At 44.5% G+C, this 16,858-nt stretch overlaps 1 protein-coding gene across 7 annotated transcripts in view; it reads left to right on the forward strand.

The window, feature by feature from the left end:
- DYNC2H1 (dynein cytoplasmic 2 heavy chain 1) overlaps positions 1–16,858 on the forward strand; it is a 407,641-nt gene that overhangs the window by 94,676 nt on the left and 296,107 nt on the right. For all 7 annotated transcript variants that reach the window (XM_073338445.1, XM_073338455.1, XM_073338435.1 and 4 more), the window contains exons 51-52: positions 15,660–15,773; positions 16,538–16,680. In XM_073338445.1, coding sequence (XP_073194546.1) covers positions 15,660–15,773; positions 16,538–16,680 — 257 coding nt within the window. The remainder of the gene's footprint in view (positions 1–15,659; positions 15,774–16,537; positions 16,681–16,858) is intronic.

A 16,858-nucleotide genomic window follows, 5' to 3' on the forward strand; every position in this document is an offset into this window, starting at 1 on the left:
TCTCTATATCGCAGCGACTGATATGCTGCTCTTGGTATCTAGGATGCCTGCATTCATGTGGCAATCCACCTGAACCACAGAAAATATCTGAGATTTCTAGTTGTGGACCACTATTACCAATACATTGTCCTCCCTTTCAACCGTCGTCTTCCCCAGAGGTGTTTACCAAATGCATTGCAGTAGTAGTGACTCACCTCAAGAGGGCCGGCATCCAGTTGTTCCTCTACCTGGATGACTGATTGGTCTGCGGTTGTTCTAGGCATCAAGTGGAGATCAGTATGCAGCAGATTCACTCCTTATTTGCTCAGATGGGCCTAGTAATCACAGAATCACAGAAATGTAGGGCTGGAAGGGATCTCGAGAGGTCATCAAGTCCAGCCTCCTGCACTGTGGCAGGACCAAGTAAACCTAGACCATCAGGTGTTAGTCCAACCTATTCTTAAAACCCTCCAATCATGGGGGTTTCACAACCTCCCTTGGAAGCCTATTGCAGAGTTTAACTACCTTTACAATTTAATTACAAATTTTTTCCTAATATCTAAACTAAATTTCCCTTGCTGCAGATTAAGTCCATTATCTCTTGTCCTACCTTCAGTGGACATAGAGAACAATTGAACATGCAGCTCTTTACATCAGCACTTAACAATGGTCATGGAGGGTGAGAGAAATGATCAGGCAGGTACAGCCAATGCCATGGGAGGCTCAGACCAGCTGGAGAGTCCTTGCATTACAGTCTGGTTGGGATTTCCCAAGGGTTTGTCTACATGGCGATTTAGTGGGCAGCAAGCCAAGGTGTGAAGTGACAGCACACCAGCATGTTGCTCCCTCAGTTGCCTTGTGGACCCTATTAAGTACATCAAAGCACACTAGGAAGGTTTTAGTATGTGGAAGCAGGGTCCTTATTGTGCACTAAGTCACTGTGTAGACAAGCCTCAAGACTTTAAAACTGGACATCTCCATGTTTTACTGGTGGCCAGCAGAATTTTCAAAGTGTGATAAAAGTATGTTTTAAGCACCTGCCTAGCATCAATGTCAGGAATGTCAAAATGTTTCAAATCAGTTTTTTTTCTGAATCTTCTATTCCATGAAAAAAATTAGATATTTTCTCTTTCTGTCCCAATTCAGGTCAAAAACAAATTCTTACACTGCAGAGTTTTTCACAGGATGGACATTCCAATAGGGTTCCTGCCCTAACCCTGTTTCACGTTAAACCTGTAAATACCTTTTGTATATTGAGTATTTCTAATGTGTCATCTTCTTCTTATCATTATTTGTATTACACTAGCTCCTAGAGGTCACAGCTGAGATCAGGGCCTAGCTATGCCATTCACTGCACACATACATTGTAAAAGACAGTCCTCTGACCCAGTGAGTTAACACTCTATGAAGACAAGACATATAGAAGAAGGATTATTATCCCCGTTGTCCAGAGAGAGGCACAGACGGACTACGTGACATAGTCACACAGGGAGTCTATAGCACAGCAAGGACTTGAGCCAGATTTGATACCCACACCTTCATTTTTAATGAAGGGGGATGTAATTGTTACCCTGAGCTTGCAAGACTCTTCATGCTTGTTATAAGACCTAATAGTAATGAGGAGAATCTTTTCCCTTTCAGGGTCCCACTTCGTTACCCTAGCAACAGACAGTTTTTCTCCCCAGATAGTGTATTCCTCAAGGAAGGGGAATCAGTCTTCGTTTCCCAATTTGTCCTTCTCCTCAAGGGTCTGATCCAAAGCCAAGGGCCATCACTGGGAGCCTTTCCATTGACCTCCCTGGTCTTCAGAAGAGGTTCTAATAGAAGATCCTAAAATCCCCCAGCTCTGCCAGCACCATTCTAGCTGTTATCATCATCATCACAGCAGCATCAGGTGTCTCCACTATCATGTAGGGTCTCTTTATTACTCTCATTCCAGGAGCATATTTCCAACTCTTTATCATCTTTTATTTGTTCCACTCAGTGTTTGAAATCAGAAGATCTGCTTCTTCATTATGATGATTATTTTTAATAAGCTCTTGTGCCCTCTCTGAATGAAGCAGCAAATGCGTAGAAGGGCACATCAATTTCTATATAGGTTCTATTTAGATTTAGATTTAGAGCCTACCTCATTAGCAATAATTAAAAGTTGCCACTTGCCCTCCCAGTAGATCACACTTCAAGTCAGGGATGTTTCTTTAAAAAAAAGAACAACTAATCCTACACACCTCAAATTCCTTAAGCAATCAGGCAGTGGGAAGGAAAAGACAGAGGAGCCTTACAGGGAGATGACAGGTTTGTCCTTGGAATTTAACATTTTCAGAAAGGCAAAAAGAGAAAATTTAAAAAAATAATAAGAGTAGCCTAATGGGCTCACTTGTTACAGCATTACCCTGAGATTTAGGAGATTTCCATTCAATAAACAGAGACAAGTCGATTTTCATACCTGTTCAAAGAATCAAGTTCATTAGGGCAGTACTTGATTCTTGAACTGCAACTGATTATCAGACCCAGGACAGAGTTCAGACTATCCTAGACCTTTGCTACAGTCTACAATCTAACTCCAACACAAAAGTGAGGTCTTGTTTCAGGCTTGTTAAGATGCATGGTATCCTGCACTTATGTGATTTGATATGCCAGGCTTTGCCTCAGATGCATACAAGGATGGCTGAAGCCTGTGTATTGTTCAACCAGACATCCCCGGACATGCTAATTCATGTATCTGCCAGGGTTGTTTCCTCACTGAACTGGAGTAGGACTCTGACAAATGTTTGCAGGGGTGTGCCCTGCTCCACTCCTCTTCCATCCATGACTTTGACTACAGACGCTTCCAGCTCCGGGTGGGGAACCCATCTGTAGGAGCTACAGACATAGGCTCCATTATTGAAGAGAGAGTCATTGCTCCCTATCAATACAATTGAGCTCCGAGCTATACACAAGGTTTGTCAAGCCTTCCTTTCTCATATCAAAGGTCAGACCATCCAAGTACTCACTGACAACATGATGGCAGTGTTTTATGTAAACAGGGAGGCGGGTTTCTAGATCCATGGTGTTGTGTTGCAAGGTTATCAACCTATGGATTTTTTGTATCTAGATCAAAATCACTGTAACAGCTTCTCATCTTCAAGGATCATAGAATGTCCTAGAAAACCATCTTAGCAGGACCTTTCAGGAAGATTATAGGTGGTCGTTGAAGGAGAGCATAGTCAGACTCATTTTCAGCATATGTGGTATTTCTACCATAGACTTGTTTAGAACATGACAGAACAGAAAATGTCACCAGTTGTGTTCCAGAGCAGGTCACAGTCCAGGTTGCCTCACAGATGCAGTCCTCTTTCCAGGGGGTTCACTTCTGACTTATGGTTTTCCTCCAAAACCACTCATTCCCAAGGTCATCCTCAAACTGAAGCAAGATTGGGCAAAGAGGATTCAGATAGCTGTGGCTTGGCTGACGCAACACTGGTTCTCTGACTTGCACAGTCTGTCTGTTTAGCTATCTATTACTGCTCAGCTTCCTGCAGAGACCTACTGGTTCTTCACTATGGTTAAAGTCCTTCACCCAATTCTTAACAGCCTTCACCTGATAGCTTGGCTGTTGACTGGCTGGACAATACAGAAAAGGGCTGTTCTTTAGCTGCTCAAAATATTCTGTTAAACAGCCGGAAACCATCTACTAAAAATACTGTATAAATGGAAGTGTTTTTTTGTTTAGGGCACAGGATCATAACTTCTTCCCCACAGCATACAAAGATACAGGACATCTTAGATCAAGTACTTCATTTTAAGGATTTGGAGCTTTTTATTAGCTTGCTAAAATTACATTTTGCTGCTATCTCAGTTCATCCAAGGATGATTGGTGTTCTTTAAACCTAAAGTGGTTGGGTTCTTTAAAGGGATAAATAGAATCTGTCCCCGCATCAAATGGCAGGTTTCTCTTTGAGACTTGAATCTTGTATTGTCAGCTTTATTGGGACCTCCATTTGAGCCTCCAGCAACCTGCTATGTGACCCAGCAGTCAGCAAAAGTTCCTTTCTTGGAGGCTAGTACTCCTGCAAATAGAGTAGGTAAGCTGCAGGATCTAATGGTAGGTCCACAAACACAGTATTCTTTAAAGATGGAGTCTCCATGAGTCCACGTTTAGAATTTATTCCTAAAGTGGTGTCCAGCTTCCACATTAACCAGACTATCCATTTGCATACCTATTTTCCTAAGCTGCATACACATAAGGATGAGGAAAAGCTCCACTATGGCCTTTCTTTATATATAGATAAGACCAAATCCTTTAGATCTTCTCCACATTTATTTGTATCCTATGGAGACAGGATGAAAGGATAGGTGGTTTTAGTTCAGAGACAGTCTCACTGTGTAACCTTGTGTATAAGTTAAGGGATAGTGAACATGTTACCTCCTTCAGAAGTGTTAGCTCATTCCACCAGGGCTCAAGCAACTTCTTTGCCTTTTTGAGAGGTGTGCCTAAAGAATACATCTGCAAATGTGACCTGGTCATTAGTGCATATTTTTGCCAAGCATTATGCAGTTACCACAGCCTCCAGAGCTGACTCGAACTTTGGGAGAACAGTCCTTCACTCTGTTTTTAATCAGACTCCTGGCCCCACCACCATAATGTACATCTTGGCCCTTGCGAGACACCTAAGTGGAATAGATATATCTGAGTATTCAAAGACAAAAGGATGGTTACTTGGAGATGCATTGCACATCTATTCCATGACTCTCCCTCCCTCTCCTCTGCTTTGGAGTCTATTCCAACATGATTCGGATGTGAAGGAATTGAAGAGGGGCTGGGATGGCTCTGCAGTGTATCTCCTCACCTGGAGGCGAAACGAGGTGCAGGATGCATGCTCCATCCTGGCAGGTGCTTCTACACAGTACTCTCTGGCTTGAGTGCACTGGTCACATTTACACCTAAGTGGAATAGATTAGTGCAAGACACCTTGAAGAACAACAGTTGTAATGCAGGTAAGAAACTTGTTTAGAGATCCAAAATCCTTTCTGCCGAAGGTAAGTTCTTCTTTCCACAATTCTTGGGAAATAGTTCCCCCATTATTTTGTTCCAGTCTTTATCACTCCAGTGGGAAGATGTGGCATAAATTGCCATTCCTAGAGCTCTAAAGAGGTATTTCTGCAGCCCAGTGTTTCCCACAATTGTAGATGTTGGGCTTCTCTCCTCTCTGCAGCTCACAGAGGCAGATCAACTTTTTGGCACTGTGGTCTAGCCATGCCCCCTCTACTCCTGGTTGCTGCCAGATTCTCTGCCTCTGCAGTAGCAGACAGTGGTGGTTTCTTTTGCTCCTACTTTAACTTTTTAATCCTCCTATTTTAACTTTTCTGCCCAGTTTTTTGGGCAGTGGAGAGCAGTGTTCTACCTCCTCAGCATTCCTCCTCCTCCTCCTCCCTCGATCAGTTAACCCCTCAGGGGCTTAATCCTCCCAGAGCCTCCTCCGCAGCATATCCCTGCTGGCTCCTTTGCTCCTTACAGGCATGGCAGAGCAGCCAATAAAATACCAGGTTAAATCTAAGTGGTGCTCTATAGGTGAGGCAGCCTTCCCATGCTTGGCGGATGGCAAGTTGTGCCCAGCCTGTACCCAGCCTTCTGTTCCTAACTCCATTACGTCCCAGGGCTGGGAGTCAGACAATGTGACATTATCTAGGGTACAGTCTGGACTGATGGACAGCTGTGTCCTTGCAATTTTCCATTCTGGGGTGCCTTTTACCCTGCTTCACTATGAGAGCAACCACTCCTGGTCTACTCACACACCGCCTTCACCGTGTAAATCACTGCCAGCTATCCTGTGTGAGTAAGCTTCCAGAAAATGGTAAATCCTGCCCCTTACCATCAGCTCTGAGAGGAGGCCTATGTGATCTCTGTCATAAAGTGGAATGGGGCCGGGAGCTAAGGTTCCTGTGGACTTTCTCCCTCAACCTTGATTCCAATGCTTTCCATTAGGGAATCTGTTGTCCCTTCACTGGTGCCTCTGTGAGGATAAGGAGTGAAAGGAGTGCCTCTGTGTGATGGCTTGTCTGTATTCTCTCCTCACGGCCCTTAGTGGGGAAGGGACAAGACTGTTTGGATTCTTCCACATTGTCAGCCACCATCTTATCCAGCTTTTCTCCAAAAAGGAGGGAGCTTGTAAACTTAGCTGTGCATAGGACCTGCTTAGAGTGAGTATCCACATTTCAGCTACTGAGCTGGAAGCCAGTAGCCTCACTGTATCTGTCAAGGCTGAATCCCCACTCTGGCACTTGGAGTGCAAAAGGTGGAGGCCCGCAAGGATTTTAAAAATTAATACTTGCCACTCCAGGCCTATATTAAACTCGCAGGGTTACAGCTTTCTCTGACCTTGGCTTGGTAAACACTGCCACCACCGAAATGCAAAAAAAACCCCTTTGAACCCAGAAAGGAGCACTTGGGAATTCCTCCTTGTGGGGTACCCTTAAGCCCTTTCACCCACCTCTGGGGAAGAGCTGAGATAGAAAACAAAGGAAATTAGCTGGTAGCAACAGCTAATCAAACAACATTCACAAACCTCCTAGGACACCAAAAATCCAATCCAGTTCTTAAAAAAGGTAAATTTTATAAGAAACAGAAAGGAAGAAAATACATCTGTAACTTAGGCTTTTGCTAGATTTTAAAAGAGCAATTCCAAAAATTAAGTACCAAAAATAGCTTTCTTGGGGTCCAGCTCAAAAGTTACAAGCAAACAAAAGCATCTGGGGTTAGCACAGGGAAGATCCACAAGCCAAAATAAAGAAGTAAACCTGATTGCATCTAGCTAAACATTCCTAATTTACTTACATATTTGGGGGGTTTCAATAAGTAATTCTATGTATGATCTGATGAATTTTCATACTGGTTCAAGCCTTACACAGCATTCCTGCTTATAGCATTGGTGGTCCATGTCTCCTTCTCCGGAGAAGGACAGAGAAAGGGAAAGTTTTTTTCCCAATTTTAAAAAAGTTCTATTTTCCCATTGGCCCTTTTGGTCCGGTGTCCACTTCCTTTTCTTTTACCTGTGGGCTTGTTAACCCTTTACAGGTAAAGCAAGTAGAGAACAGCTATGAAGAGGAATTTTATAGCTGATTTGCTGACTGGGTGTCCATAAACGGGAGCTACCCTCACTTCATTTATCACAGCATCCATTAAGATGTCAACTACAAACGTGGTAGGGAGACCTCCATTAAAGTGGAGCCAAAGTCAATAGTAACATCTGGATGAACACTCTTTTTCCTTCCCATATCCAGAAGGTGACCCTCAAAAAGTGGATGAAGAAAATAAAGTTTCAGATGGAGACCCTGGCCTCTAGGATGTCATCCCTGTCCTGGGGGACCTTCCTGACTTCAGTAAATGTAATGGACGTATACCATCATATCCTCAACAGACCCATGCCACTGCAGACTTCTGAGGTTTTCCTACCTCAGGAAACATTGTCGGTACTGAACAGTACTCCTGTTTGGCCTGTCCTCACTCAGCCTCCAGGTTTTTTACAAAAATATTGGTGCTGATAATAGCCAGACACAGGTCACAGGGAACTCACCTATACACTTCCTGGATGACATCTTGATTAGAACTCCATCACAGTCAGCAGCACAGAGGACCATGTCTCAAATACTGAATCTCCCCTAGGCACATGGTTTCATCATCATTACCAAGAAAAGTTCTCTAGTTCCATCCAGGAATTTATTTTCTTCCCCAGAGCTGCAGGAGGCCTATTGTAGCACTATGCCTCCCAACTGCTAGGACTTCAGCTATCCTGCATGGGGATCACTCCATGGGCACAATCACAAATCAGAAGTCTTCAAGCCTTCATACTGAAGGTGTGGCATCACTCCCTGGACACATGAACAATCAAGTAGGAGTTCTAATACAGATGTTCAACTCTTTACAATGTTGATCAACCCACAACAATATCTTGAAAGGCATGCCTATGTGCCTTCCAGATCTTTTAGTCCTCACATCCAATGCCAGCCTGGAGGGCTGGGGAGCTTACTTGGAGACCCGAACAGCCCAGGGCCTCTGGAGTGAGGAGGAAAAGGCTCACAGTGTAAACATCCTAGAGTTTAGAGCGATCAAGTTAGCTCTGTGAAGATTGCAGCCCAACCTAAGGGGGAACCATATCCTGGGTTCAATCAAATAACACAACAATAGTCACATATTTAAACAACTAAAGGGGGAACTAGAGTCTGGTGCTCCTTGTGGAAGCAGTGTAAATAATGAGACAGATGGAATGCTCCTCCTTTCTTTCAGAGTGATCCACATCAAAGGGGAGCTGAACCAAAAAGCAGACTGGCTCAGAAGGCACAGGTTCAAGAACGCCAAGTGGTGCCTGAATCAGAAGGTTTTCTATCTCATCATTCAGACGTTCAGTCTCCCTTCAACCGACCTGTTCACGAATTTTATGAATACAAAGAGGCAAAATACTTCACAAGGTGTGGCACACCTTAGAGGTCAGAAGAGGTTGAAAAGCTATCTCAAGCATACAGAATCCACGAGAAGATCGGGCTCCCTGTTTGTATCCTTCCAAATGAAATTGCAGGGATTCAGAGTTTCCAAGTCCTGCATCACTAGATGGATTAGACTTATGTATTGTGGAAGCCTACATATCATCATCGTCCTGTCTGAGAAGGTATCAAGGCACACTCCATGAGATCCTTAGCAGCCTCATGGGGGGAATGAGAATGAAAATTTGCAAAGTGGCCATGTCTCTGGGCAACTGCGCTTTATGGGGAGCTAGGGTCAGTCTGCCTGTGACTGTCTTATGAATGCCTCACAGAGGTGTAATTGACTGTCCCAGCTGGCTGATTAGTCAACAAGTACCTGGACTTAATAAAGGTTACCCAAGCTCAGTTAGGCCATGTCTACGTTACAGAGTTAAGTTGACTTATGTTGACAATCATAAGTTGCTTTAATAACAGGACAAAACACAATTTTTTGGTCAAACGGGACATGACAATGAGGAACAGTTTCACAGGGCTCTCACAGCTGTAACTCCAGCTTTTGTTGGGAAACCAGTCCCTAGGTGTGGAGTGCACGGGACACTGCGAGGGCTTCGGTGGGGGAGTTTGGGGAGGGCATGGACTGGAGTTCTTTAGTGGCTGCAGGGGAGTGTAATAGAGCCGGACTCACCTGGCGGCGCCTCCTGCTGGTTGTCCTTGGGAATTAGCTCATCAGCCTCTGGAGCGCCCTCTGCCATCTGGTGATCGGCCTTACCACCAGCCCCAGTCCCTCCCAGGACCCGGTGCCTCCTCCCACTGGGGTACTGCTCCCTGGCAGTAAACCGCAACAATCCCTGAGGGTCTCCCCTCCCCGGGGAACCCCCACCCACTACCCCCACCTCGCCTCAGTCTTGGCTACTGCCAGTCATCGCTTAGCCCCGCTCCCCAGGGCAGACTGCAGTGTATCAGCCACTCACCACAGGCGAGGGGGTTTGGACCTGCTGCCTCTGTCTACCCATGGGCTGCCCCTAGCAACTCCAGTACCTAATAGGCCCTATTTCCAGGCCAGAGCTCCCCTGCTCCAAAGGCCTTTCCCCCTCAGCCCTGCTCCAATCTAGGTATTCCCTCAGGTCCCTGCAGCCAGGCCCTTCCCCCTCTGAACGCAGAGAGAGACTCTAAGCTTCAGCCTAGCAGCCCCTTTATAGGCCCAGCTGCGTCCTGATTGGGGTATGGCCTAGCTACGGCCATTTCCCCAATCAGCCTAACTTTTCTTGCCCTCAGCCCTGGCTCTCTCCCAGGGCTGGCTTTTAAGCCCTAGAGGGCAGGAGCGGATAACCACCCTGTTACAGGGAGTCATGCATGGATGTGCTCAGATTGCAAGGTAATGGGGGACTTCATCATCTCTATCTGGCCCTGCAGGAGCATTATCATCGGCTCCTGCCCCTGAGTCCTTTCCAGGCTATCCAGTCTCAGTTTTTCAGTAATTGTCTCCCTTAATGCTCTTGTTTCTTTATATGCTGTCTCTGTTGACTGTAGCACTTCACAAAACATATCCTCCTGACCAAAGAAACAAAGAATAGAAACAGTATTGTAAGTGCACCCACAGCTGTGAATCACAAAAGTTACACACACCTCTTTCTCACTGTCCCTGGGCTAGCACACAGGTTGGCACGAGTTCCAAATATGGTGAGTTCAGGGGTGATGGTGGTGGCAAGGGGCAATAGGCAAGAATGTACAAAATGTGGTTCACGAAGGGGGTTACTACAAGCGGCTAGGGAGACTATTCTGAATATAGGTACCCTTTTCCACAGTATAGGTTAATTGAACCCAATATCTCACTTCTAAGGGTAACCTAGGATGCAAGGGGGCATCTTCTGCACGTGTGTGGCTTTAGATCAGCTCTGTATGCTGCTCGCCTGTGTGCTGGTCCATGCAGAAATAATTGCTGGGTGACGCAGCAAAGTGTCCTACAATGGGGGGAGAAACAAGAACCCTCTGCTAAGGAACCTTCGACAGAGGATTGCAGAATACCTACTGGAAAGTTTCCTAGACATCACTACAGAGGATTCCAGGAACATCCCCACCAACATTAACAAACTTTTCCTCCATGGACCCACAGGGTAAATGGACAGGCTCTGTTGTTACTTTCCGTCCCTTATCCTTCCTCTACCATATAACAAAATACATGAGAGCTCAAACTCCTCTCACCAAAGCAAAGTGAGCACTTACCGGAGTTTCCCTCTCCTGCATCCTGTGCACCAGAACTGGAGTACTGGGATTGGCTAGGCACCTCTGACCTGGAAAAGAGGTCCTAACTCATCGCACCACCAGACGACCTTGCTATTTGCTCCACATTGTCCTTCAGCTCCACTTCCTCGTCCACCACTTCGTCACTGAGGTTGGGTCCACTGGCTGCTGCCTCTAGTCGCTGGCTGAAGTGTCCATGGGGCTCTTGGCAGTGGAGGTGGGGTTGCTGCCGAGGATGGCATGCAGCTTCTTATAGAAATGGCATGTCTTCGGTGCTGCACCAGAGCAACGGTTGGCCTCCCTTGTCTTCTGATACACCTGCCTAAACTTCTTGGTCTTGGCATGACACTGCTGTATGTCCCTCTCGTGCCCCTTCTCCTGCACGCCACTAGCAATCAGCCCATAGGTATCCTACAGCTGGAGTGAAGCTGAGACTGCACAGCCTCTTCTCCCCATAAACACAGCATACCCAACAGCTCCAGTGTGCTCCATGCGGGAGAGCATCTGCTGCAGAAAGCCAGCATGGTCAGCTGGGAAGATGCTGTGTGAACTGTGCACACCAAGGAAACAGGAAGAGGAATTTCAAAAATTCCCATGCCTTTAAATGGGGGAGGAGCGCATACCTGAGTACTTTCAGGGCAGTGGAATTCAAAGTACTGACCAGAGTGGTCAGGATGGGCACTGTGGGATGCCTCCTGGAAGCCACTTAGTGCAACACTAACATAACATAACATAACTCATATCTACACTGTGTTGCAAAAAGCTCTGTGCTGCTCATCCAGGTGGTTTTATTAAGTTGGCAAACAGGGGAGTTACATCGGCAGGAGGAGCATTTCAGTATGTACACCACCACTGTTTCGTCAATGAAAGGTGACTTTTGTCGACAAAACTGTGTAGTATAGACAAGGCCTTAGAGGGAAGTCCAAAGGGAGACAGGAGCCTCATGTAGAGGGGAGCTCCCAAGTGAAACCAGAGCCTGAACAGGGAATCCAGAAGGTCAGGTCTCTAGGATACCTACCAGGACTGGAAGCCTGTAAGAGGAGCTCCTGGAGAGGGCAGCCTCCTAGATAGTGGGCTGCAGCCAGCAGGCGTTCAAGAGGACCTGGTCTCAGTCAGAAGTCCCTGAGATACTGGATAGAAGCCCAGCCTGTAAAGGATTACCCTCTGCCCCTGGAGAAGAGTTGCAGTGGAGAGACCTCTCTGGACCTCAGACTCCAGAGGAGGAAGTACTCCAGTAGGGGCAAGAGGCATAACATCAGGGGCAGAGACTGGAACTAAGAGAACCTTGGAGGAAAAGCCTGAGTAGAGGTGAACACTGGACTCGGAAGGGGACATGAATTAAGAATGACCTAGTCGGCATGCTGGAATGTTGGGGTGTAAGTTTTGTTTATCTTCTATTTCGGTTTCTCCATTAGTAAAGGAGACCCACCACAAGGAGGTGCTCTTTAGCACTTAACTGGCTGTTTGGACTTGTTGATATCCTGGTCAAGGGAAAATCAAGTAAGGGTTCATCGGCAATACTATGCCTGCATCCAAGGGGGTGCGCTGGGTCGGACTGGAATGGCAGCAAGCTACTTGGTCTACAGCTAACACCTTCATTGAGCATGACAAGATGGACCTGTCTTCTGCAGAGACCTCCTTTGGCAGGAAGTTGCAGCAGGCGGTGGGCAGAAATAATACAGACTTGAATGAGTTGACCAAACAGGGGAGAGGGGGTTAGTACTTCCTTCCTACCAAACTTTTGTTTCGTATCCCTCCCTACATCTGTTCATGGCTTGCTACTTCCAAGGTGTCTAGAATTGTGGGAGATGCAGAATGGAAATTTCTTACCAATAATTTCCTTTCTGCTAGCAGTGTCTATCACAATTCTTTCCGCCCCGAATGGCTCATGAGTCAGATATTAAGTGGAGACGTTACTATTTGACTGTCTTTCTTGGTCTAATGTACAAAATGCTGATCCACCTCCTTGAGATGCAGAGAGAGGAGAGCAGCCCAGAACATGGCTAGCAGAAAGGAAATTATTAGTAAGAATTTTTCCGTTCAAACATTCAGGGTACGCAGGTCAGTCGTACCCTATTCATCTAATTCCATCCAAAATGCCCAGGGCCTTAGGGCCTCAGAGTTGCTGCAGGCAAGATGTTAAAATCTTGCAGAAGTTGCCATATTAAGCATCTGGGAAACTATTAATGGAGGTAATCAAAGTTCCCTCTACAGCAGTGGTTGTCAAACTTTTTTTTTCATGGACCACTTGAAAATTGCTGGGGGGTCTCGGGGGACCACTTAATGATCTTTCCAAATGTTGTTTGTACCGTTAGCTAACTGTTGTAAAGCTCTTTAGATAAAAGCGCTATATAAATAAACTGTAATAATAATTAACATTTTTTGTTCTACAAATAAAAGCACACAACTCATATTTTAATATCAGTAGTTTTTCTAATGCAATGGATGTGCCCTCTCTCCCCAACTGCAGCAGCCACAGAGCTGAGGCTGGGAAAGAGGGCTGTCTCTCCCCAGCAGCCGCAGCCTCTTTCTCTGGCTGCTGCAGCCCTGCACATCCCAAATTTCCCCCACCCTCACTTCTCACCCCACTGCCCCCTCTCACCTACCTCCTATTCCTCCCAAGGGCACCACTTCACCTTACATGTGCATCTTCTCCAGGGTCCAGGCACCTAATTAGTGGAGCGATGCCTGTGCGGCTCCACTAATTAGGTGGGTGGTCCTTCATTCTCTTGTGTGCGACTGCCTAGGCGCGCACCTTAGAGGGAGCTATCCGCAGACTACCTGAATGGAGCTCGCGGACCACTGGTGGTCCATGGACCACAGTTTGAGAACCTCTGCTCTACAACATACTTAATGGCATTGTAGAAAGAAAAAGTCTGAGCCTCATTTGTAGGGCCCTACCAAATTCACAGCCATGAAAAACGTGTCACGGACTGAAATCTGGTCTTCCCCCCGTGAAATCTGCTCTGATCTCTTGTGTACTTTTACCCTACAGTATACAGATTTCACAGGGAGACCAACATTTCTCAGATTGAGAGTCCTGACCCAAAAGGGTGCTGCAGGGGAATGGCAAGGTTATTTTTGGGGGGGTCGTGGTATTGCCAACTTTACTTTGCTGCCTTCAGAGGTAGGCAGCTGGAGGATGGTAGCTGTTGGCTGGGTGCTCAGCTCGGAAGGCAGAGCCGCAGCAGTAGCAGTGCAGAAGTCAGGGTGGCAATACCATACCATGCCATCCTTACTTCTGTGCTGCTGGTGGCTGCTCTGCCTTCGGAGCTAGGCTCCCGGCCAGCAGCTGCCGCTCTCCAGCTGCCCCGCTCTGAAAGCAGTGCCTCCGCCCACAACAGCGCAGAAGTAAGGGTAGCAGTACTGCAACTCCCCCTACAATAACCTTGTGACCCCCCCCATTCTTTTTTCGGGTCAGGATCCCTACAATTACAACACTGTGAAATTTCAGATTTAAATAGCTGAAATCATGAAATTTATGATTTTTAAAATCCTGTAACCGTGAAATTGACCAAAATGGACTGTGAATTTGGAAGGGCCCTACTCATTTGAGGAACATCTGTAAAGTAGATTCCAATTCCTCTGCAAATGCATCCTTTGGTAGGAAAAGTGCTACTGGGTTGGTTCCCAAATAATTCCTTAAATTACAAAGCTTTTGCTTTTTATAGGTGGAACGTCCATTTCTACATATTATCTACTGTAATAATAATTAAAATTCTTCATTTTCCTCCCATCCTCTTCCTCCCTGAATTCTGAGACCCACTCATTATGAATGAGAGAAGCTGTGTAACAGAATGAGAAATTTTTCACCTGATAATTTTCTTTCTGCTAGTAGCTTCTCTCCTTATTCAACCCATCCTGGTAGTGTGGCAAATGATCAGAAAACAATTTGTAATAAATTGAAATGTTTCTCTAAAGGAAGATTTAAACATATCATTGCCTTTAAACATCATTGCCTTAAGGTTGATCAATATAATTTAAATTTTTTATCTTAATGCTAATAATCTGTATGCTGGGATGTTTCATCATGTTGAGAAGAACTCTCGTTCTGAGTTGAAGGGCAGGGCTTACTCCTGGGGCCTCCAGCAACATCTTTAGACTGTCTCTTAATTCTCTCCATTTGTGGAGCTATTACCCATTTGTGATGAAGGAGAGAAGCTGCTAACAAAAAGAGAATTATCAGGTAAGTAATGTCTCATTCTTGTACCACGCAGGGCAGTAGTTCTAAGTTTCTGCAGTTGACAGGGTTTCTATCTGGAGGCCTGTATACCACTAGAATTCCTAAGTTTCTCTGGAAATGGCCCACCTTGATTATCACTACAAAAGCCCCCCACCCCCACCCCTACTCTCCTGCTGGTAATAGCTCACCTTACCTGATCACTCTTGTTACAGTGTGTATGGTAACACCCATTATTTCATGTTCTCTGTGTATATAAATATCCCCACTGAATTTTCCACTTCATGCATCCGATGAAGTGAGCTGTAGCTCACGAAAGCTTATGCTCAAATAAATTTGTTAGTCTCTAAGGTGCCACAAGTACTCCTTTTCTTTTTGCGGATACAGACTAACACGGCTGCTACTCTGAAACCTAAGTTTCTCTTGTCCTTTGGCGCACAGATCATATGTATGCACTCAAATATTTTTGTTTCTGAAGTGGAGCGTCTTCTGTATCTGAGCTAGAGAGAAACAGGATTTGTATTCTGCCTCTTCTTTCTATTTTCTGTGGATACGATTGGAAGAAGCACTGAATCATGTCTCAGTGATGCAAGCAATACTGGGTGCTTCATTCAAAATGAGATTGTGAACAGTACCAGTTTTGTTGTTTTGAAAAGGAAGGTCATATAAGTATGCTGATATGTAGATAGATTCTGTATTATCCAAATTCACCAAACAAAATGTTCAGAGGTATTTTATCAATTTTATTTTGATTAATTCATTTTACACATTTTAAAACTGATTGAAACTGTTCCTGACATAGGTGAGGTTCCTGGACTGTACACTATAGAAGAATTAGAACCATTACTGTCTCCTCTGAAGGATCAAGCGTCCCAAGATGGATTTACAGGACCAGTCTTCAACTATTTTACATATAGTAAGTGAATTGGACTACATAATTTGTAATTGATTAGTTATGAAAGGTTATCAAAATGAGTAAATAATAAAATATGCAAAGGGGTGTTACTTTTCGAGTACATTTTGAATCATGCAGTTATTTAAAAAACAGTAAGGAACAATCAATACTTTGGTTTAATTAAAGGAACACAACATAAAAATCACATTCTGTCTGAAATTGCGTTCATACTCATGGTTTCAAATAGCATCTAAGAATCCTATAACTGAAAGTGATTATAGGAAAGAAGATGTTTGTCTCTCTTTTCAGTTTGTTTATTTTGTGCATTTGATAGCACATTCCAATGTTTCCCTTCTACAGTCAGTTAACTCCAATCTTACAAACACTTATGCACATGAAGAACTTTCCACACATGAGTGAGCAGTTGTAATGAAGTTAATGTTTGCAAGATAGGGGCTTTAGTTATTAGCTTGTGTGGGTCTTTCACCCATAGAACATAGAAACAAGGAAGTACAATTGGAAAGCATGATTGAAAAAACACAGAATTGGCAGGCCGACTCCAGGGCACTAACATTACTTCTGACTTGTTTTAGAATTGGCTACATTTTAAGATAATGGTATCCCTTAATTATTTTTATTGTTATTGTCTCTTTCTGGAAATAGGTCTGTGATACAATGTATGAAGGATAGTCAAAAATTATACAGTATGGGATCTACAATAAATTTGTCATTGGGTAGTTAGAATTCAATTGGCTTAATATTTTAATATGTTGTATTTCCTTTAGGGATTCAGCAGAACCTGCACATTGTCTTGATTATGGATTCTACCAATTTAAATTTCACAATAAATTGTGAGAGTAATCCAGCACTGCATAAAAAATGTCAGGTGTTATGGATGGAAAGCTGGTCTGAAAGCAGTATGAAAAAGGTAAGTATAGAAGACAAACAAAGCAAAATTTAAAAGTGAGCATTAATTCATTTATTTTGTAAATGTCACTGTACTGCTTTCTCTCCTGTTCCATTAGGTTATTTTTTGCTTCTTTATCAGACCAAATTGTCATGCTGATGTAATCTTCTCTTAGCCAAATATTCAGTTTTTTATAAAA

The sequence above is a fragment of the Lepidochelys kempii genome, chromosome 1 (assembly GCF_965140265.1).
Source record: "Lepidochelys kempii isolate rLepKem1 chromosome 1, rLepKem1.hap2, whole genome shotgun sequence".
Taxonomy (NCBI): Eukaryota; Metazoa; Chordata; order Testudines; family Cheloniidae; genus Lepidochelys; species Lepidochelys kempii.